Source organism: Schistocerca gregaria, chromosome 7 (genome assembly GCF_023897955.1).
Source record: "Schistocerca gregaria isolate iqSchGreg1 chromosome 7, iqSchGreg1.2, whole genome shotgun sequence".
NCBI lineage: Eukaryota > Metazoa > Arthropoda > Insecta > Orthoptera > Acrididae > Schistocerca > Schistocerca gregaria.
The window spans coordinates 440,535,502-440,558,169 of record NC_064926.1 but is presented as its reverse complement, the minus strand read 5'-3'; the positions used below and the strand labels follow the sequence as shown (position 1 = coordinate 440,558,169).

Genomic DNA, 22,668 nt, shown 5'->3' with positions numbered 1-22,668 from the left:
TTTCCTAATCTAATTCCCTCAGCATCACCCGACTTAATTCGACTACATTCCATTAACCTCGTTTTGCTTTTTTTGATGTTCATCTTATATCCTAATTTCAAGACACTGTCCATTCCGTTCAACAGCTCTTCCAAGTCCTTTGCCGTCTCTGAAGAATTGCAATGTCATCGGCGAAACTCAACATTTTTATTTCTTCTCCATGCACTTTAATACCTACTCCAAATTTTTCTTTTGTTTCCTTTACGGCTTGCTCAATATACAGATTGAATAACATCGGGGACAGGCTACAACCCTGTCTCACTCCCTTCCCAACCACTGCTTCCCTTTCATATCCCTCGACTCTTATAACTGCCATCTGGTTTCTGTACAAATTGTAAATAGCCTTTCGCCCCTATATTTTACCCCTGCCACCTTTAGAATTTGAAAAAGCTTTCTCTAAGTCTGCAAATGCTAGAAATGTAGGTTTGCCTTTCCTTAATCTATTTTCTAAGATAAGTCGTAGAGTCAGTATTACTTCACGTGTTCCAACATTTCTGTGGAATCCAAACTGATCTTCCCCGAGGTCGGCTTCTATTAGTTTTTCCATTCGTCTGTAAAGAATTCGCGTTAGTATTTTGAAGCTGTGACTTATTAAACTGATAGTTCGGTAATTTTCTCATCTGTCAACACCTGCTTTCTTTGGGATTGGAATTATCAAATTCTTCTTGAAGTCTGACGGTATTTCGCCTGTCTCATACATCTTGCTCACCAGATGGTAGAGTTTTGTCAGGACTGGCTCTCCCAAGTCCATCAATAGTTCCAATGGAATGTTGTCTACTGCGGGGACCTTGTTTCGACTCAGATCTTTCAGTGCTCTGTCAAACTCTCCACGCAGTATCGTATCTCCCATTTCATCTTCATCTACATCCTCTTCCATTTCCATGATATTATCCTCAATTACATCGCCCTTGTATAGACCCTCTATGTACTCCTTCCGCCTTTCTGCTTTCCCTTCTTTGCTTAGAACTGGGTTTCAATCTGAGCTCTTGATATTCATACAAGTGGCTCTCTTTTCTCCAAAGGTCTCTTTAATTTTCCTGTAAGCAGTATCTATCTTACCCCTAGTGAGATAAGCCTCTACATCCTTACATTTGTCTTCTAGCCATCCCTGCTTAGCCATTTTGCACTTCCTGTCGATCTCATTTTTGAGACGTTTGTATTCCTTTTTGCTTGCTTCAATTACTACGTTTTTACATTTTCTCCTTTCATCAATTAAATTCAATATTTCTTCTGTTACCCAAGGATTTCTACTAGCCCTCGTCTTTTTACCTACTTGATCCTCTGCTGCCTCCACTATTTTATCCCTGAGAGCTACCCATTCTTCTTCTACTGTATTTCTTTCCCCCATTCCTGTCAATTGTTCCCTTATCCTCTCCCTGAAGCTCTGTACAACCTCTGGTTCTTTCACTTTATCCGGGTCCCATTTCCTTAAATTCTCACCTCTCTGCAGTTTCTTCAGTTTTAATCTACGGGTAATAACCAATAGATTGTGGTCAGAGTCCACATCTGCCCCTGGAAATGTCTTACAGTTTAAAACTTGGTTCCTAAATCTCTGCCTTACCATTATATAATCTGTCTGATACCTTCTAGTATCTCCAGGATTCTTCCATGTATACAACCTTCTTTTATGATACTTGAACCAAGTGTTAGCTATGATTAAGTTATGCTCTATGCAAAATTCTACCAGACGGCTTCCTCTTTCATTTCTGTCCCCCAATCCATATTCACCCACTATGTTTCCTACTCTCCCTTTTCCTACTCTTGAATTCCAGTCACCAATGTCTATTAAATTTTCGTCTCCCTTCACTACTTGAATAATTTCTTTTATCTCATCACACATTTCATCAATTTCTTCATCATCTGCAGAGCTAGTTGGCATATAAACTTGTACTACTGTAGTAGGCATGGGCTTCATGTCTATCTTGGCCACAATAATGCGTTCACTATGCTGTTTGTAGTAGCTTACCCGTACTCCTATTTTCTTATTCATTATTAAACCTACTCCAGCATTACCCCTATTTGATTTTGTATTTATAACCCTTTATTCACCTGACCAAAAGTCTTGTTCCTCCTGCCACCGAACTTCACCAATTCTCACTATATCTAACTTCAACCTATCCATTTCCCTTTTTAAATTTTCTAATCTAACACTTGGTTTAAGAATCATGAAAGAAGGTTGTATACGTGGAAGAACCCTGGAGATACTAAAAGGTATCAGATAGATTATATAATGGTAAGACAGAGATTTAGGAACCAGGTTTTAAGTTGTAAGACATTTCCAGGGGCAGATGTGGACTCTGACCACAATCTATTGGTTATGACCTGTAGATTAAAACTGAAGAAACTGCAAAAATATGGGAAATTAAGGAGATGGGACCTGGATAAACTGAAAGACCCAGAGGTTGTACAGAGTTTCAGGGAGAGCATAAGGGAACAATTGACAGGAATAGGGGAAAGAAATAGAGTAGAAGAAGAATGGGTAGCTCTGAGGGATGAAGTAGTGAAGGCAGCAGAGGATAAAGTAGGTAAAAAGACGAGGGCTGCTAGAAATCCTTGGGTAACAGAAGAAATATTGAATTTAATTGATGAAAGGAGAAAATATAAAAATGCAGTAAATGAAGCAGGCAAAAAGGAATACAAACGTCTCAAAAATGAGATCGCCAGGAAGTGCAAAATGGCTAAACAGGGATGGCTAGAGGACAAATGTAAGGATGTAGAAGCTTATCTCACTAGGGGTAAGATAGATACTGCCTACAGGAAAATTAAAGAGACCTTTGGAGAGAAGAGAACCACGTGTATGAATATCAAGAGCTCAGATGGCAACCCAGTTCTAAGCAAAGAAGGGAAGGCAGGAAGGTGGAAGGAGTATATAGAAGGTTTATACAAGGGTGATGTACTTGAGGACAATATTATGGAAATGGAAGAGGATGTAGATGAAGACGAAATGGGAGATACGATACTGCGTGAAGAGTTTGACAGAGCACTGAAAGACCTGAGTCAAAACAAGGCCCCCGGAGTAGACAACATTACATTAGAACTACTGGCGGCCTTGGGAGAGCCAGTCATGACAAAACTCTACCATCTGGTGAGCAAGATGTATGAGACAGGCGAAATACCGTCAGACTTCAAGAAGAATTTGATAATTCCAATCCCAAAGAAAGCAGGTGTTGACAGATGAGAAAATTACCGAACTATCAGTTTAATAAGTCACAGCTTCAAAATACTAACGCGAATTCTTTACAGACGAATGGAAAAACTGGTAGATGCAGACCTCGGGGAGGATCAGTTTGGATTCCGTCGAAATGTTGGAACACGTGAGGCAATACTGACCTTACGACTTATCTTAGAAGAAAGATTAAGAAAAGGCAAACCTACGTTTCTAGCATTTGTAGACTTAGAGAAAGCTTTTGACAATGTTGACTGGAGTACTCTTTTTCAAATTCTAAAGGTGGCTGGGGTAAAATACAGGGAGCGAAAGGCTATTTACAATTTGTACAGAAACCAGATGGCAGTCATAAGAGTCGAGGGGCATGAAAGGGAAGCAGTGGTTGGGAAAGGAGTGAGACAGGGTTGTAGCCTCTCCCCGATGTTATTCAATCTGTATATTGAGCAAGCAGTAAAGGAAACAAAAGAAAAATTTGGAGTAGGTATTAAAATTCATGGAGACGAAGTAAAAACTTTGAGGTTCGCCAATGACATTGTAATTCTGTCAGAGACGGCAAAGGACTTGGAAGAGCAGTTGAACGGAATGGACAGTGTCTTGAAAGGAGGATATAAGATGAACATCAACAAAAGCAAAACGAGGATAATGGAATGCAGTCAAATTAAATCGGGTGATGCTGAGGGAATTAGATTAGGAAATGAGACACTTAAAGTAGTAAAGGAGTTTTGCTATTTAGGAAGTAAAATAACTGATGATGGTCGAAGTAGAGAGGATATAAAATGTAGACTGGCAATGGCAAGGAAAGCGTTTCTGAAGAAGAGAAATTTGTTAACATCGAATATAGATTTAAGTGTCAGGAAGTCATTTCTGAAAATATTTCTTTGGAGTGTAGCCATGTATGGAAGTGAAACATGGACGATAACTAGTTTGGACAAGAAGAGAATAGAAGCTTTCGAAATGTGGTGCTACAGAAGAATACTGAAGATAAGGTGGATAGATCACGTAACTAATGAGGAGGTATTGAATAGGATTGGGGAGAAGAGGAGCTTGTGGCACAACTTGACTAGAAGAAGGGATCGGTTGGTAGGACATTTTTTGAGGCATCAAGGCATCACAAATTTAGCATTGGAGGGCAGTGTGGAGGGTAAAAATCGTAGAGGGAGACCGAGAGATGAGTACACTAAGCAGATTCAGAAGGATGTAGGTTGTAGTAGGTACTGGGAGATGAAGCAGCTTGCACAGGATAGAGTATCATGGAGAGCTGCATCAAACCAGTCTCAGGACTGAAGACAACAACAACAATCTACCTGCCCGATTAAGGGATCTGACATTTCATGTTCCGATCCGTAGAATGCCAGTTTTCTTTCTCTTGATAATGACGTCCTCTTGAGTAGTTCCCGCCCAGAGATCCGAATGGGGACTTTTTTACCTCCAGAATATTTTGCCCAAGAGGACACCATCATCATTTAACCATACAGTAAAGCTGCATGCCCGTGGGAAAAATTACGGCTGTAGTTTCCCCTTGCTTTCAGCCGTTCACAGTACCAGCACAGCAAGGCCGTTTTGATTAGTGTTGCATGGCCAGATCAGTCAATCATCCAGACTGTTGCCCCTGCAACTACTGAAAAGGCTGCTGCCCCTCTTCAGGGACCACACGTTTGTCTGGCCTCTCAACAGATACCAGTCCATTGTGGTTGCACCTACGGTATGACCATCTGTATCGCTGAGGCACACAAGCCTCCCTACCAACGGCAAGGTCCGTGGTTCATGGGGGACCAGATTGGTTAGTGATCTCAAATGCAGAATTTAAGACCAAGCAGAGTGAGGGGATTATACAGCCCTCCAGTAATCCATGGTCCTCCCCCTTTCATCTGGTGCCAAGGAAAGACAGTGTGTGGCATCTGTGTGGGGATTACCATACCTTCAATGCCAGTCAGTGAAAAATCGATATTCTTTTCCTCTACCGTGGGATTACAACTATGCATTACTTAGTGTGACGATTTTCGGTGTAGTAGATTGTGCTAATCCATATACACAGATACCCATAGTGGAAGAAGATATTCCAAGAACAACAATCATTACCTTGTTTGGATTGTTCAAGAGTATGTATATGACATATAGGTTTGGAAATGCCACACATGCATGTCATTGGTTTGATGATCTAGGGCTAAAAATACTACCCTTCAGTTTAGCATAATATGAAGACATTCTCATCTTCTCATCAATCATGGGACAACATGAGCAACACCTAATATATGTCTTGGAATGGCTAAATAAATATGACATGGAAAAATATGACATGGCACTGAACACAGCCAAGTGTGTTTTTGGGCAGCCACAGATAGATTTTTTTAAGGTTCTGAATTTCTTCCAAGGTCTCACTCCCTCTGCCTGAAAAGGTGGAAATCATTTTGCACATCAGAAACTCAAGTACTGCTCGGGACTGACAGTGGTTTATTGGAATGCTGAACATATATTGCAGACATCTGCCACGCTCAGTAGCATTACAAGAACCTCTTACCATAGCACGTGTTGGTCCGAAAATCAAGGAGACTTCGCCAATCCAGTGGACTAAAGCCATGTATCTGGCCTTCGAAGTAGCGAAGCATAGCATAGCAGATGCAGCACTTCTCGCTCATCCATAATTAGAAGCACTCCCACACTAGTAGTTGACATAAACCAAATAGATGTCAGGGCCACCCTACACCTACATCTACATGACTACTCTGCAATTCACATTTAAGTGCTTGGCAGAGGGTTCATCGAACCACAATCATACTATCTCTCTACTATTCCACTCCCTAACAGCGCGCGGGAAAAACGAACACCTAAACCTTTCTGCTCGAGCTCTGATTTCTCTTATTTTATTTTGATGGTCATTCCTACCTATATAGGTTGAGCTCAACAAAATATTTTCGCATTCGGAAGAGAAAGTTGGTGACTGAAATTTCGTAAAAAGATCTCGCCGCGACGAAAAACGTCTTTGCTGTAATGACTTCCATCCCAGTTCGCGTATCATATCTGCCACACTCTCTCCCCTATTACGTGATAATACAAAACGAGCTGCCCTTTTTTGCACCCATTCGATGTCCTCTGTCAATCCCACCTGGTAAGGAAAGCACAACGCGCAGCAATATTCTAACAGAGGACGAACGAGTGTAGTGTAAGCTGTCTCTTTAGTGGACTTGTTGCATCTTCTAAGTGTCCTGCCAATGAAACGCAACCTTTGGCTCGCCTTCCCCACAATATTATCTATGTGGTCTTTCCAACTGAAGTTGTTCGTAATTTTAACATCCAGGTACTTAGTTGAATTGACAGCCTTGAGAATTGTACTATTTATCGAGTAATCGAATTCCAACGGATTTCTTTTGGAACTCATGTGGATCACCTCACACTTTTCGTTATTTAGCGTCAACTGCCACCTGCCACACCATACAGCAATCTTTTCTAAATCGCTTTGCAACTGATACTGGTCTTCAGATGATCTTACTAGACGGTAAATTACAGCATCATCTGCGATCAACCTAAGAGAACTGCTCAGATTGTCACCCAGGTCATTTATATAGATCAGGAACAGCAGAGGTCCCAGGACGCTTCCCTGGGGAACACCTGATATCACTTCAGTTTTACTCGATGATTTGCCATCTATTACTACGAACTGCGACCTTCCTGACAGGAAATCACGAATCCAGCCGCACAACTGAGACGATACCCCATAGGCCCACAGCTTGATTAGAAGTCGCTTGTGAGGAACGGTGCCAAAAGCTTTCCAGAAATCTAGAAATACGGAATCAACTTGAGATTCCCACAACCCTACAACAGTTTCATGAGAATGTGTGGCCCTCTACTCCCATAAGCTGTCATCATCCCAATAGAAGTGGAGCATTTACGATCTCCTCGCAGTATATAAGGCAATAAAATACTTCTGCCCACAATTGGAAGGGGATTCACAATTTTTACAGAACACTAGCCAGTGACATACACATTTCTGCAGAATGACAATAACCGCTTACCTCACCAGCCCTGATAACTCGTTTTCATAGCGCAATTCAGCATAGATACCAAGTACATATTCGGTACTGACTACATGGTGGACAATTTCCTGTCTTATATTTATGGCGTTTCGAACGACTCAAGCGCAGTGAATTTCGTCCAGCTTGCTGAGAAACGAAATCTGACCAAGAGCTTCAAAACTACCTCAACAATCCATCGACAGTGCTTGAATTGAGCTTAATCGATGTGATTAGTGCCGACACCAAAATATACTGTGACCTCTCGATTGGAAAATCAAGTCAGTATCTTGCTGCACGCGTTACACGAGCCCACCTTCGACAGCCTGTACAACTTAAGTCATCCTGACGTCAGGTCAACAATTTGCCTAGTATCCTACCGTTTGGTGTGGCAAAGAATGCGAAAATACTGCCATAGATGTGTGTCAAACGCCAACAGAACAAGATCAGCCATCATGTATGTGCACCAGTTGCGAACATTCAGATTACTAACGCGCGATTTGTACCCGACCACGTCGTCTTCATGGTTCCGCTACCTTCTTCCAAGAGACGACAACATATTCTTACCACAATCGATCGCCTTAGACGCTGGCTGGAAGCAGCTCCACTGGATAAGAAGTCTGCAGAAACATTGGCATCCACCTTTGCTTTGACTATCCACTGCACATGACGACAAATTGTGATAGCCACTACCTGTCGCGGACCGCCGTTTTACAACGAGCTCTAGGCGGCGGGTACACTTTCTGGTGCACCAACTGGACGGCACTGTCCTTCCCCCGGGGCCAGTGGATGTCGTGGTGGCGGCCGAGTTTAAGTTTCTCTCGCAATGAAGTGTAGTGTCGAGTTGCGCACTAATGTATAAATATCGATATTGCGCAGCTGTCAATCGGGTTTCCGCGTCAGCCGCCAGGGGCGCTGTCATCGAAGGTGAATTATTCCGAGCTGTCAGAGAGTGTTATGACTTTTATATGTGTTCGTGTGTTGTTCTTATCTTAGCGACAAGAACAGTTTCTTGTTCAGAAACATTTTATTCGTACGATCGTTGTGTATCGTCAAGTCACGAGCTAGCTATTTCTTTATAGAGAATTCTACTCTGTAGGCGAACGCAATAAAGAGACAGTTCGCATATACAATAATGTCATTTAACACACCTGCTGGCTACACGAAGACACGGTCAACGACGATTCTAGCAATACGACTACACTGTGTTAACTTCAGCTCATTAACAACAAGTAGTTTGTAGCAGTTTAATGACAATTTATAGTTAATGCAGTCTATAACAGCTACTTCTGTCTGTTCACAAATACTTTGGCTCATGTCCCACACCTAATCAGTTTTATTCATGACAGTATTACGGAACACACTAATTCAGTTAGTGACTGGCGGAGCATAATTAGTAAAAATAATTTATTGGGGATCGAATAATAACGGAACTTATAAATAATTCTTTTAATGAATACTTAATCTATTAATCACTTAGTTTTATTCTACATGAGTTTGTCCTTTTTTGGTTTTTTTTTTTTTTTTTTTTTTGCTCCTTGGTGCAGTTCTGAAGTCTAACCTTCGTCACCAGAGAAGTTAATACATCTATGCATTTTCTGCCATCGGAAATTGCCAGCACTATGTGACTCTTTGCCTCTTTTATTCCTTGACCTCGGGTAAGAGCAAGAAGACCGTCAACCTTGAAGTGTGTAGCTGTGTGTAGCAGTATTTGTTTGTAATAAGTATTTTGCTGTGCGTGTGCAGTAGCGTATGCTGTGAGATTTTAGTGCAAGAGGAATGAGTGTGCGAGGTGAAGTACTACTCGGTTTTGCATTAATTTGAATCAATAAAAGTGTGTTTCAACTGATACAATGCACATAGCCGTTTCCAAAACTGTGTCAGTTCTGTGCCTCCTCCTTGTGCCCTTCTGTTATGGAGAAAACAGTGAAAGTAAATCACATGAAGATGTACGACAGGAAAGAACCTTCAAATCTTCGCATTCCTCTGGAAACTTGTTAAGCAGATCTAGTTCCCATTCTGTCTTCAGTGATTCAGACTCTTACACAGCTGGACTAGAAGCAGGTAACATACTAATTTGGTAATGAACGTGAACTACTTCGATGTAAACATTAAGCAGAGTAATTTGTCTGTCAGTTTGTCTGTGTTGCTCTTATTAACTTTAGCACTAATGACTACAAAGAGAAATATTTTGAATCAAGAGTGTTTAGTTTTATATACCACTGCAAGTTGACACAGTTGTTTAAGAGACTGTGGATACAATTCGTGAAAAATGTTAAAAGTGTGCCTATTCTCCGTTGCTGTTGCACGTGGTTCTTTGCCAACTTCATGTAGGCTAATAGGACTTTCGTACTTTAATAAGGCTTTGTCGGTGGAAAATTACATACATCAAGGCTAATAGTTCAGCATATTTATATTATACTGAACGTTGTTTTTTAGTTTGCGACCTATCCGGTCAGTTGGTATTATGATTTGCGGCCTTGTGTTTACGATTCAGCATTACTTTTCTCAGTCAATTGCAATTAACGCTATACAGTAACTCAACATTATATTCGCGTGTTTCATAAGAGGAAGTTGTAATGTCATTAACGTTCATATCATGTGCGTTTTGTTTTGCTTTTACCCGAATTATTGCTGTATTGGCGACCTTGTTAAATTTTGTTTTCATTTAATAGAATTTTCTGTCTCGGACGCTTGCTATTTACAGTGTATGGTAAATATCTCAGAATGGTTCAGAAGGCGATGTCTGTGATCTTCAACGATAGTTAAAGAATTTGTCACCTTTCCTGCCTTACTGCCAGTGTTCTAACATGCTTTCAAATTCATGCCTAATGTAAATTTTGTGTGTATGCATGTAATTCGTGATTAATGATCTATTGCCCACAGACAGAGGTAACAAACATTACCAGCATAACTAGATTCGGTATGTGTGGTGTTAATATAACCTTAATATAGATTGAAACAGAGTTGTCAATAAGAAGTATTTAATGCTAGTGTCTTTATACCACAGCTATTGGTGAAAGCTGCAGTGATGATGATGCTGCTTGTCTGACACAGGCCTCAGAGGATCGTGTGGGTCTAGAGGCCATACGTTCTTTGCATAGGCAGTTGGATGATGATGCAAATGGGAATGTAGATCTCTCTGAATCAGATGAGGTATACCTCTACTTTAATGTATAGGTTCATATAAGATGTTCAAAGATGTGTGCACCTGTAGCACTCTTGACATTGTGTTGGTGTGTTTGTTTATAAATTAAGTCTAGAGTGTTGATGACATTTGTTCCATGTTTTAACTTTGATATGCACAACTCATTTTTCTCAAACTGTTTTTACCTTTAGCACAGTAATTGTATTTTCTAACGTGGGATCTAATGTTTGGACTTTGTTGTTGCCAGTGGTTAGGCCTACAGTATTTCTACAATGATTAGGCTCTTTTCTTCTTCCCTTCATTTTCCATGTAGGCCGCGTAGTCACTTCTTTTTCTGGAAATAGTGTGGCAAGGTACTGTAGATTTTATTACTCTGTATACTTTCATGTATAATAGTGAATTTCATAAACCCGTAATCATCATTTAACCGCTTAATGTGCTCATATTATTAATTTTTGAGTGATCAGTTATGTAGGGCCTGTTGTAAGTCCTGATGATTGTTGCATACTATGTGATCACTAGAATTTTTGAGTGGTAATGTAAAGCTATATTCATTTAAATTGTGCCACAATAAGATTTCATGGAAAGAAAAACTTTAATTTTTTTTACAGTTTTTGAGAGAAGAATTGAACTATGCAGAGGGTCATGAACGGAGGCAACAAGCATTCCATCGCAATAATGACAAGCATATCTCCGTGAAGGAATTATGGGAAGCCTGGATTCGCTCTGAAGTGTGTTCCCTCATTTATTAGTACATTTTGCTGATTTTTAAAGTGTCAAAGCTTTCAGCATAATTGTTACCTTTCATTGATGCTGGATCTGAGCATGGGTAACAGTATCATTTATTTCACTGAAAGTGTGTGTGTTACATTAGTTTTCAGAAGTTTCCCAATACAAAGTTTTCTCACTAGAAAATTGTTACACACAATAGTTTTCATTTTTCTTCATATCTAGACTACATATTCCAAACATTCATGTTTCTAGTCATATTTGAACAATAGATATAAGTTTTATTCTTTGTTGCTAGTCTGCTAATGAAACCTTTCAGCATGCAGCAGAAACAGTAGATTTTCAGTATTATTGAGGAATTGCCTGCCTACGTAGTAGGATATTTTGTGCCTGCCGACAAGATGGGGCCCCTATTGTTAGATTTTGATTTAAATTAATTCTTTAAGATCATAATACAAGTTAAGCTTTGGTTTTGAGCTATAGAAGCAGTTAACTATACCTTCAAAATTGTGTTGTTCTGCAAACCCTCCAGTAAAAATCTTGGCCGTACTGTAAAATCAAAGTGATGATGAAACCAGATATTTTGTATGTTGTATTAACAGTGAGCATAAAAAAATTGGATACTAGATATGTGGAGCTTAGTGCTAAAGTGTGTAGAAGTTACTTTTTAGAGATTTGGTTATATAATTAAAAATATGATGTGTTGATTTAAAGTGCCAAAAACATACATCAGAAACTGTACAGTTCAGATAGTAACAAAACAGTTATGTTGGAAAATATATGGTGTTAACAGGCATAAGCCATTATTTAAATCTGAAGAAAGTATAAGTATCCATGGTCCGAACTTTTGTACAATTTTAAACAGGAAGGTTTACTTCAGTGGTTAATCAGTAAATAGTGAATGTTTCATTTTAATTAGCTGTGGCTAAGTGTCTTCTATTATATTGTTTCTGTGGTAGATGCAATTTCATGAAGTGGGCAGGTGAACCTGTTACCATTCAGAAGGCTGCCTCCTGTTTGTTTTTTGTTTTAAAAAAACCAACTGGCAATTCAAGGAAAATATCCACTTACAAATGACATGAAGGTGTACACTTGGAAAGCTTGCTGTGTGGTGTCTGTTATATGCTTAGAGCTGCTAATATATTTTAAGTGTCATTTCATACAGTGTTTACCAAGTAGGAAGAACAAATTCAGTAGCTTGGTAGCTACGCCTATTTTTTATTGTCATCTTATCTTGAGTTGGTAATGTAGTTGTCCGAAAAGTGCTTGTTGTAACTTGTAAACAAGCAAATATGTTCTCTCTAGAATGAATTTTCACTCTGCGGTGGAGTGTGCGTCGAATGGAACCTTCCGGATAGATGTGCCGGGCAGAGACGTGGACTTGAGACCTTTGCCTTTTTTGCACAAGTGCTGACCAACTGAGCTACCTGAGCACTACTTACAACCCCTCCGATTGAAATACATTTTTCATTGGTCATGTTTATAGTATTACATACATTTGCCAAACCATTATTTCCTGATTGAACTTTTAAGGTTTTGGTCACTCTTTTACATGTTTTGAGATCTTTTCATTTCAGCAGCCACAGAATTACCTTTTGTTGTAGATATTTTTGTAGTTAACTGTTAAGTTGTTTATTTTGCAGTTACAGTTCACATTTTGGGTAGCTTTCAAACTATGTACTTAATGCTGTGTGTTGGACATTGTGCTTGGGCACAGATATGTACCATATATCTTTTCAAATGTTTACGAACTATACAGTCATTTTAAGCTTTCTTGTGTGCAGAGCAACTGCCTTCTTACTTTCTAACATTCTTCCAATGAGGCAAGGATTTATTTAGAAAATCCTACCTATACTGATTTTGTGGATATGAAAATCACATTGTATGCCATGGTCTTTCTATTGCAAATGCAATTTATGTAGCTAATATTCTATCTCCACATACCAAATTAAGTATTTATCAAGTAAGAAAGTTATGACCCATCTGAAAACTCAGTGGCCTTGACACACAAAAGAAAATGATTGCATAGTTTTAAATAGTGTGATCAAGGCCATTTGTTTTGTGAAAAGCAGTTAATAACCCTTAAAATATTGGATAGTAGTACCAGAAGTGTCTTACAACTGGCATCGATCACGCTACCTATTTGCTGCTGTCCCATGCCACCTTCTTAACCTGCTAATAACTCCTCCTGTTTTTAATGACATCCAGCATAGTAAATTTTCTCCCTGTCTTCTTGCTATATTTTTTTTTTCAATTACCTTTGGTTGCGCACAATTTGATCTTTAACATTCCCACTGGTTTTCTTTCTCCAGCTATTTTTATTACTTCATCATTCTACTAGCCATTCTACTTAAGGGGATCTGGACATCATGTGGGTAAAAAAGGGGAAAATGTTTTATTTAATAAAATTCTGTGATTCTTCCTGAATCTAAAAACATGTATTTCATGTATAGTACCTCATCATTTTCGTGTTTACCTGCCTTCCTAAAGCAGATGCGGCACTTGAACACATGGCTGTCACACTGCTGTCAAACACAATCCCTTGCCTACATTTCTCATTATTTCATTTTGGCTCTGCCGTTTACATAGCAACTTATTTGCATAATATCCTTGAAAATGTTATTCAATCTGTATATTGAGCAAGCAGTAAAGAAAACAAAAGAAAAATTCGGAGTAGGTATTAAAATCCACGGAGAAGAAGTAAAAACTTTGAAGTTTGCCGATGACATTGTTATTCTGTCAGAGACAGCAAAGGACTTGGAAGAGCAGTTGAATAGAATGGACAGTGTCTTGAAAGGAAGATATAAGATGAACATCAACAAAAGCAAAATGAGGATAATGGAATGTAGTCGAATTAAGTCGGCTGATGCTGAGGGAATTAGATTAGGAAACGAGACACTTAAAGTAGTAAAGGAGTTTTGCTATTTTGGGAGTAAAATAACTGATGATGGTCGAAGTAGAGAGGATAGAAAATGTAGATTGGCAATGGCAAGGAAAGCGTTTCTGAAGAAGAGAAATTTGTTAACATCGAGTGTAGATTTGTCAGGAAGACATTTCTGAAAGTATTTGTATGGAGTGTAGCCATGTATGGAAGTGAAACATGGACGATAAATAGTTTGGACGAGAAGAGAATAGAAGCTTTCGAAATGTGGTGCTACAGAAGAATGCTGAAGATTAGATGGGTAGATCACATAACTAATGAGGAAGTATTGAATAGGATTGGAGAGGAGAGAAGTTTGTGGCACAACTTGACCAGAAGAAGGGATCGGTTGGTAGGACATGTTCTGAGGCATCAAGGGATCACCAATTTGATATTGGAGGGCAGTGTGGAGGGAAAAAATCGTAGAGGGAGACCAAGAGATGAATACACTAAGCAGATTCAGAAGGATGTAGGTTGCAGTAGGTACTGGGAGATGAAGAAGCTTGCACAGGATAGAGTAGCATGGAGAGCTGCATCAAACCAGTCTCAGGACTGAAGACCACAACAACCACCTTGAAAATTTGGAGTGTACTATGAGCAGGGATTTATTGCAAGCAGTCTTCCTTTTGGTACAAGTAAATCACTCGAGTTTACTTGTGTTTTTCGTGTGCATATGTGTTTTAAACTTATTGTTGTGACTGCATGTGTCAACCATTTTACATCATAAAAAACCAGAACAGTAAAGTATAATTGTAGTTGTAAATTTTACATTAATCAACACAAACGTGTAGTTGGCTATCGTAAAAATAAAAAATAAACTGTTATGCTGCAGTGAAATGAGGTTACTCCAAAAAATCATAAAGCAGTGCTTCAAAATGCAGTTTGAAGCATCTTACATTTTAATTAGTAAGTGCGGGCTTTCAGAATTGCTTTTGTCTGTTGCTAAATATAAAAATACTGTGGGAATGAAAAATCCCTTTGTTTTAGTAAGGACAGAAGTTAGAGAAGAGGTCTAATCTGGCAAAATTGTATTGGGAAGTCAAATGTGTAAAGTAATGGAACTTACAATGACACAACCTGTAAGATGCACAAAATATAGTGAAGCATATATTTGCCTTGGTAATGCCGCGAACTGTATTGGAAAGGTAAAGAAAGGCAGCCGAGATATTCTGTATTATAAAGGAGTTGCCATTGCCATCTGTCATCAAATTTGAGAGGTAGTATTAACTATTGCATAATGGCCTAACAGAAGTCAGTGAATCATATATGCAGAGGCCAGTGAAAGTAATTGTAGGTATTTGTCAGTCTACTGATATTGTTGCTGCAAGGATACATCCTGGCAAAAGTGGCTGTAAATCGCTGAATAGAGTTGCCGCAGTTACCTCCGTAGATACAGGCAATGCACTATACTATGAATGTCTCACAGAACATTGTCAAGATTGTAAAACTATGGAAAATGAACATAGATGTGCCAAAAACTGAAAGGTTTCAGTGGTGGTATGGAAAGCTAGGGGCAGTCTGCTTTTTGTAGATTAATTGCTACCCTTGGTGATGGTGACCATAAGAGCATCAAAAGTGCTGTGGCTGCTAAGCTGTATGGTGAATCTGAAATTAAAAAATGGGATATATAGAACATGTGCAGAAGAGAAAGAGGGTAAGTCTTAAAGTCTGCAGGGATGTGGCATGAAGAAACTCTGATAGCAAAGGTGGACAACACATTCAGTACATCAGAAGTAGAAAATCTTACACAATGTTATGGTCTATCCATCAGGAGAAACTGTGAGAACATCAGTGACATGAGGAAAGCTATCTGGGCAATTTATTTCCACAGAATATCCACCATTGAGGATCCAAAGAATGGACTCTGCCCAAAAGGAAACACTTAATGGTGCAAGTATAATAGGTGTGAAGCAAGTGGACAGAAACATACACATTCACACCCCATACCAGAAACTGTTATGGTAGAACTAAAGCCAGTATCTTTCAGATTCTAAACTCCTGGAAAAATGCTTACATGGAAAACATATTCCGAATGAAAGTTTGGGAATGCTTTCCAAAAAGTTTCTGTTGGCCTTTCAGCTTTTCAGATTGGTGTTATGGATGCCACAGTAAGTTTCAATGATTGAGTGACAGGCAGATTAAAAACTGTGAGCAGCCTAGATGCCAAACTGGGGACAACATGAAAGTGGGCTGCTACAGGTCGAGAGGTAATGTGTTGCTGAAGCTGAAAACACCACTGAAAGTATGACAAAGGAGACCAGAGTAACAAAGAAAAGAAAGTAAGTTAAAGCAGATGGAAAGGACTCTCGGAATCACAAGAGAATGGAACTGGAATGTTTTGGCATGTTATTAAGAAAAGACATGCAAATCTTTAATTTTCAGTAACCAACATTTTTGCATACTTCTGTATCATTCTCTCATCCCATCTTAAAGCTGCAAAAACAAAATTTTGCTTGACTAATAATATAGTGCTTGCCTACACATTGAACCACATGTTCAACAATGTGTTAAATATTTTAAGCTGGAGCGTGTCATACATTCTCAAATTACTAAGAGAAAAAATTGACTTCTAAACAATTTTTTTTTAAATACACAAAACAACAAATTGGTAAATATTTCCGTTTCACTGTTTCAACAAGTTAATAATTAAAAGAATTTACTCTGACTCTTTATTTTGAATAGTGTGGAAGTACAGTGACCTAAAATAAAATTTACATGTAATTCAGTATGTAAAATGATGATAAATATTCACTCCACTATGAATTCCACAGTTTGTAATTTTTTTCACTTGGAGATCACAATATACTAATTACTTATTAATTATGGAGTGCAGAAATCAGTCGTCCTTTTTTAGATTTTATTTGTTGTCTGTGACTGACACCCGAACAACAGGGACACACGCATTGAGAATAGAAAATAGTGCATTGTGAATGGCTAGCCAAAACCTGGATTTGCGTAGTAAAATCTATAAAAGTATATCTGATTGCTGCACTCTATAATTTATAAGCCACGTATCAGTCGTTGAGTGCATCCGCTTTCCGAATGGAAGGTAACCTGATACTAATTGCTTGCTTAAAGTTTCATTCCAATAGAAGTTTTTGAGTTATTAAATTTCAAAATCTGGTGAAAACTACAATGCCCAGGTCCACTTAAAGCTTTTTTTCTCCATGGCTACGTTTCAAAACTATCAACAACAAAAATTCTCTTTATTCACTGCTACATATTACAATCCAAATAAAACTAATGGCAAATATTTCTTGATGGTATAGGATGTTTTTTTATATTTTCAGCTGACCTTTTGTGTTTCAAAATCTCTTTCTATCCATAGATTTTCTTTTTCATATTTTCCATTTTCTGTCACCAAACTGAATTCCTCCAATTCAGCTGATTTATCGTCTGCTTACTTAATTATAGAAGTGTATCCTCAAATTATTGTGCTTCCATCATGGTCCTTGAAGCTTTTCATATTTTGGATGCAGTCTGTCTTTATTTCCATGCACACAACTGCAGATTACAAATTTTATTGGGTTTTTCTTTGAAGTTGGGTTCATAGTTGTCATGAATTTAGTTTTATTTTTTTATTTTTAGATCACTACCGGTTTCATGGCACTAAGAGTCACATCTTGAGGTGATCATCTACATAACAATAAATCAAGAATGAATAACAACCCTAAGGCATCAACTGATATAATTTTCTAAAAATGTTTATAATTTTCTAGTGCTTTTTAAAAACTTTTACATGCTCTTACACAAGATAGTGTAATATTTGTACTCGCACAACAAAATCAGTAAAACTAAAAAGCTTGAAACTTTGCACCAGACATTCATTGTCTGTCAAAATGAAACACCACTAAAAGGCGGTATGTCGTTGAATAAAACAGCTGGATGCATGGATTCCGATCCAATATGGTGGATGGGACTTAAACAAATTATACTGTAGTGATCCACTGCTAACGTGAAAATGTTATGAAAAACTATAAAGACATAATATCCAGTGAGCTTGAAAAATCCGGGGAGTGGTTACAGCAAAACGGGGGCATATTTTAAGTAACCTGGACAAAATGCATCAAGTAAACAGGTAACTGATGGATAAATAGAACATGAAAAACATACTTACCGCTGCTCCCGAACGAGGACTTGACCATGTGTTCCCTCTTACGTATAGCGTGGAAGTAAGCAGCTAAGCTATAGACGACTCAGGTGGGCTGATGACGCACAGTCACAACTGAATGATTGGTAGTCTTTTGGGGAAATGAATGAATGGTAAATGAAAATAAAGAAAAAACATCACATTACGTATTATATTAGTAACAGCTGAAATTTATTTTCATTTGTAAGTTATGCTTCTCTAGAGGAAAGTCTCAAACCAAGGGCATTTAAGGACTTAGAGGACCACCGGATGTATATATTACAGCAAAGGAACAGAATTGCAGACCGTGCCCCTGAAAAAGCTGTAAAAACATTAATATTCTGAAATTGTTGTTTGTAGTTTTTGAAAAACTTCATACAATTAAAAGAATACAAGACTGTAGTAAATTTTGATACTTCATGTGCTGTTAAAAATTGAGAATTTAAAAAAAAATAAACTTGAAAGGAAGATGTACAAGAAACCTGAGATAATGAGGGAACATAGGAGGTTGTTGATGGAGGGGGTTTAGGAGATTGAAAGACCCAGGAGGGGAAAAGGGAGACTAAGTGAAAGAACAGAGTGTTATGTCAACTAACTTAGGGAGTCGAAATTTGTCAAAACGCTACAGTGCTCCATTTAGGGTTTGGTGTGGAAAACAACTAAAATATCACATGATTTCTACCTCTTTCATGATGTTTAAAGTGTGGCCCTTGTTTTTGCAATGTAACTTTTTTTAAATTACTGGGGGGCAGACTGCCTCTGTTCATGAAAATGTGTACTCAAAGTAGATTTTGATTGAGAAACTCTGAGATGATCTTTAAACATGGTACTGAGGCTCTTGCCAGTTCCTCTGACATACTGCATGGGGCAGTCATTGCAAATGAAACAATATCCCCCAGTTGCATTATATATTAAACAAGTGGTGTGTTCTCTTGGTCTATACTTTGTGTCAGTGTTACCAGGAATGAAGAAAGCTGACTCAATATTTTTTGGAATGTAATTGTCTCCCAATCTTTTCTCAAATATTGCCAAAATATGGAATTTTATTATACATTGCTACCAGTGGCCTTCTGACTATTGGGATAGATACGGGTGCTAGCCATTGGGTTATCTTTCTGAGGATACCATATTTAATACCATTGATAAACTCACTGTCATAACCATTATTGCAGGCTGTGTACTGTCTAATTTGGAACTTCCTATGGAAGGCTTCTTTTAACAAAGGGACACTATGAAGCCTGTATAGAAGCAACTTGCAGGCTGGCATCTTGTACTTGATAAGGTGGTTGGAGGAGATGCGGATCACTGTATGTGTGGTAGTTGTCTTTCAGAAAAGATCAAATCTGGTTTAAGTACCACATAAGGTAATATTAAGATCCAGATAAGGAAATGCAATGCCCCCCTCCGCCGTGCAAATTGTGCTGAGTAGTAAATTTAATCTCACCATGTGAGTGATTCAAGTCATCCGCAAACTGATAACATCCTTCACGTGTCCCATCAAAAAGGAGGAGATCATCATCTACATACCTATACAGAGCTATGATCTTGTTAAGAGTATTTTGGAAACTGACTCATACCATCCGACTCAATCTTTCATAAATAATGTTGCCAAGACAATACCACAAGGAGGACCTCATTGCAAGAGCTTGTTTTTGTAAAAAGACATCACCCCAAATCTAAAGCAATTTAACCTAAGAACCAGTTCCAGCAGCTCAATTACATCATTGATTCCTTTGCTAGGTCATACATTGTACACCCTTAAATTATGGACTACAATGTCCTGCGTCTAATCAGCTGAACTATTGGTATAAATGCTCTCAACATCCTAGGAAACCTGAAGAGTTTCTGGGGGAATGTTACGTTTGAAAGTTACTCAATTAACTGTCCCTTACTGGAAATGTTAAGCAAATTGGGTCACAGTAATGCTGTTAGAGGACTTTGTGAGCAACTTTTCAGTATTGTAAACAAATCCCCACTATGGTGGTTAAATGTTGGACGAATTAGTAAATCGACTGTATGTAACTTAAACAGAGCCTAGAGTCCCAATGCTGCTAAGTTCATAAGAACAGTGTTCTTAAACGGTAATTTTTTTGACTCTGTTGCTTTTTATGATACAGTCATAACCAGTTTCAGCCTTCAAAAGCCACTTTCAGCTGCTACAGTGCAAAACAGAAAAGCTTTAATTAAGATTTGGAGCAAGTGCTATTATTTTCACCAGATCTGCTAGTAAGGTTCTATTAACATGCATGTGGTTCATACCTTAGTACAGCATTTGCTGAACAACTGTTCATGTTTTGTCAACTAAACATAAAATCAGATACACACACACACTTGTTTCCCTACTCTTTGTGCTACGTAAATGCATCCTCTGTAAGGCAATCCTCAGTTGTAAAAGCCATAAAATATTATAGTTATACTATTTCAGTTAGTTACTCATCAAATAAGAAAGTAAATACAAAAACAATAAAATCTATTTAGAACAAAGGGAGGCCTAACAAAAAATGAGCTAGAGTACCAATCCTTACATGATATTTTTCACTTTCCAGTGGTGCTGCAGTTCAGGCTGTTAGATGTTTACACCACTGCACGTAGGCTGAGGAGAGACAGCATAGAATGGATGTCCAGGGTAGTTTCTTGTTGCAGGTCACTGGCACTCTTCTTCCACTCGCAAGGTGTTTATATTAGCCGGGTAGATTTTAGGATGTGCAGCACTCTTTCAAAAAGCAACCCATGATAAGCCATGGTGTGTATTCAGGAAACAACTACTACCAACTGACTGGTTTGATGCCCGCCACAAATTCATCTCCTGTCCCAACTTCACCATCTTGGAATAGCACTTGCAACCTACATCCTCAATTATTTGCTTGATCTATTCCAATCTCTGTCTTCTTCTAAATTTTTCCCCCTCTGTGGCTCTCTCTATACTCTGTTCATCATAAGATAAACATTGCACCATGTATTCTTCCCAGTTTACTTGAAACCCATTGGATTTTGTTTCTAATGAACCGGAAGTCAAGCTGGGTACAATACAGTCAAGTATAATCATAAGGATACATTTTATGCTTGTTACAAGCACATAGGCTGCGCGATAATGTGGAACAACAGCTTTCCTGGTACATTAAACTTGGACAGCACCGGCCAGCTAGCTGGTCTGATTAACCTGTAATGGTGTGAGCAGTTGCAGTTCAGATGTAAAAAAGAGACTAGCAGAAAACAATACAGCTTTGAATGTCATTTAATTTTTTAGAGAGAACAAAATAATATCTAGCAAAACTCCAGTACTACTGCATGTTTCTGAGGTGACCAGACCGAAAGCATAAAACACTCTCTTACTCAGCTAACATAGCATTGTAATTATGAACAAGAATGATGAAAATTCCTAACTTAAATACAGGATATTTTTCTGGGCAAGCTGTGTGTTATGCAAAAGCATTTGCAGGGATTTCACCATTCAATACCGAAGCCACTGAAGGTATTAATTACAGTTAGTCATCTGAGAAACACGTTTCAATTTTGGGACTGTCATCTGCTGCACTGATAATGAGTCGATCGACAGTAGAATCGACGAAGCCACTCAGGCGCTGCCTTTTCTCCTCTTCTTTTACGACATGTCGCTCTATATCCTGCCAGCATTCGGTGACATGAAAACACTGCGTGTTTTAGTTCCAGTACATCTGGCAGCTTAACAGTCTTTTTATTTCTTGCGACAAATCCTTTAACTTGACTCCGGACAAGTTCTCTTGGCTTGATATTGTAATGGTACAGTAGCAAATGTAAAAATGCAACATTTTTATCATATGCTCGATGCTGTGAAAATTGTTTTTGTATTTCTATGACATGTATCACTTGTATAGGATGACATCTGTGGTATAAAACTATAGACATAGTCTAAATAAAGAGTATTTGGTTTTTAATTTTTGTCTTAAAAATTAAATTATGTTTTGTTAATTTCGGCAACCTTTTTTAGCAGTCTTTCATAAATATCAAAATTAAGAATTTATATTTTAACTGAAAACAAGAATTTGGTGTGCAGTATGTAATTAGAAACATGATGTGCATTATTCATTAAAAAATGATGATGGATTGAACAGTTACGAGAGATATGTATTTCACATTGAATAGGGAAAAAAGAAGAGATGAACAAGGCAAAACTTGAACCATCAATCCATGAACTACACCAGATCATCAGTCTACTACACTAACAATTCAGTATACATGCAGTATGTACTTGTATTTCAGCTGTACTAAATACAGTCCCTCGTAAAACTTCAAGTTGATTTTTTTCTCTAAATTTATGAAAAACATGAACAACCACATATTTCTCAGCACTTTTGAACAGTTTTCCACACACTTTTCACTACGGAGCAGGAAGCTGCCTCAGCCATTTTCATGCCGGATATTAACAGTGTGACAGGGCACATCAGTACAGAGACAGTGACTGTACATGATTTTTTGAAATAAAAACTATATAGCGAATGCGTGATTAAGAAAAACATTGATGGCTTTTAATAAAGTAGAATATCTTCATTT

General features: G+C 38.3%; 1 protein-coding gene across 2 annotated transcripts in view; it reads left to right on the top strand.

Moving 5' to 3' along the window:
• Positions 1–8,122: 8,122 nt before the first annotated feature.
• LOC126281247 (stromal interaction molecule homolog) overlaps positions 8,123–22,668 on the top strand; it is a 128,037-nt gene continuing 113,491 nt past the window's right edge. Inside the window, exons 1-3 of one of the 2 annotated variants that reach the window (XM_049980040.1) lie at positions 8,123–9,276; positions 10,223–10,368; positions 10,972–11,091. In XM_049980040.1, coding sequence (XP_049835997.1) covers positions 9,066–9,276; positions 10,223–10,368; positions 10,972–11,091 — 477 coding nt within the window. In that variant the 5' untranslated portion in view covers positions 8,123–9,065. The remainder of the gene's footprint in view (positions 9,277–10,222; positions 10,369–10,971; positions 11,092–22,668) is intronic. The other variant, XM_049980041.1, reaches the window with a different exon arrangement.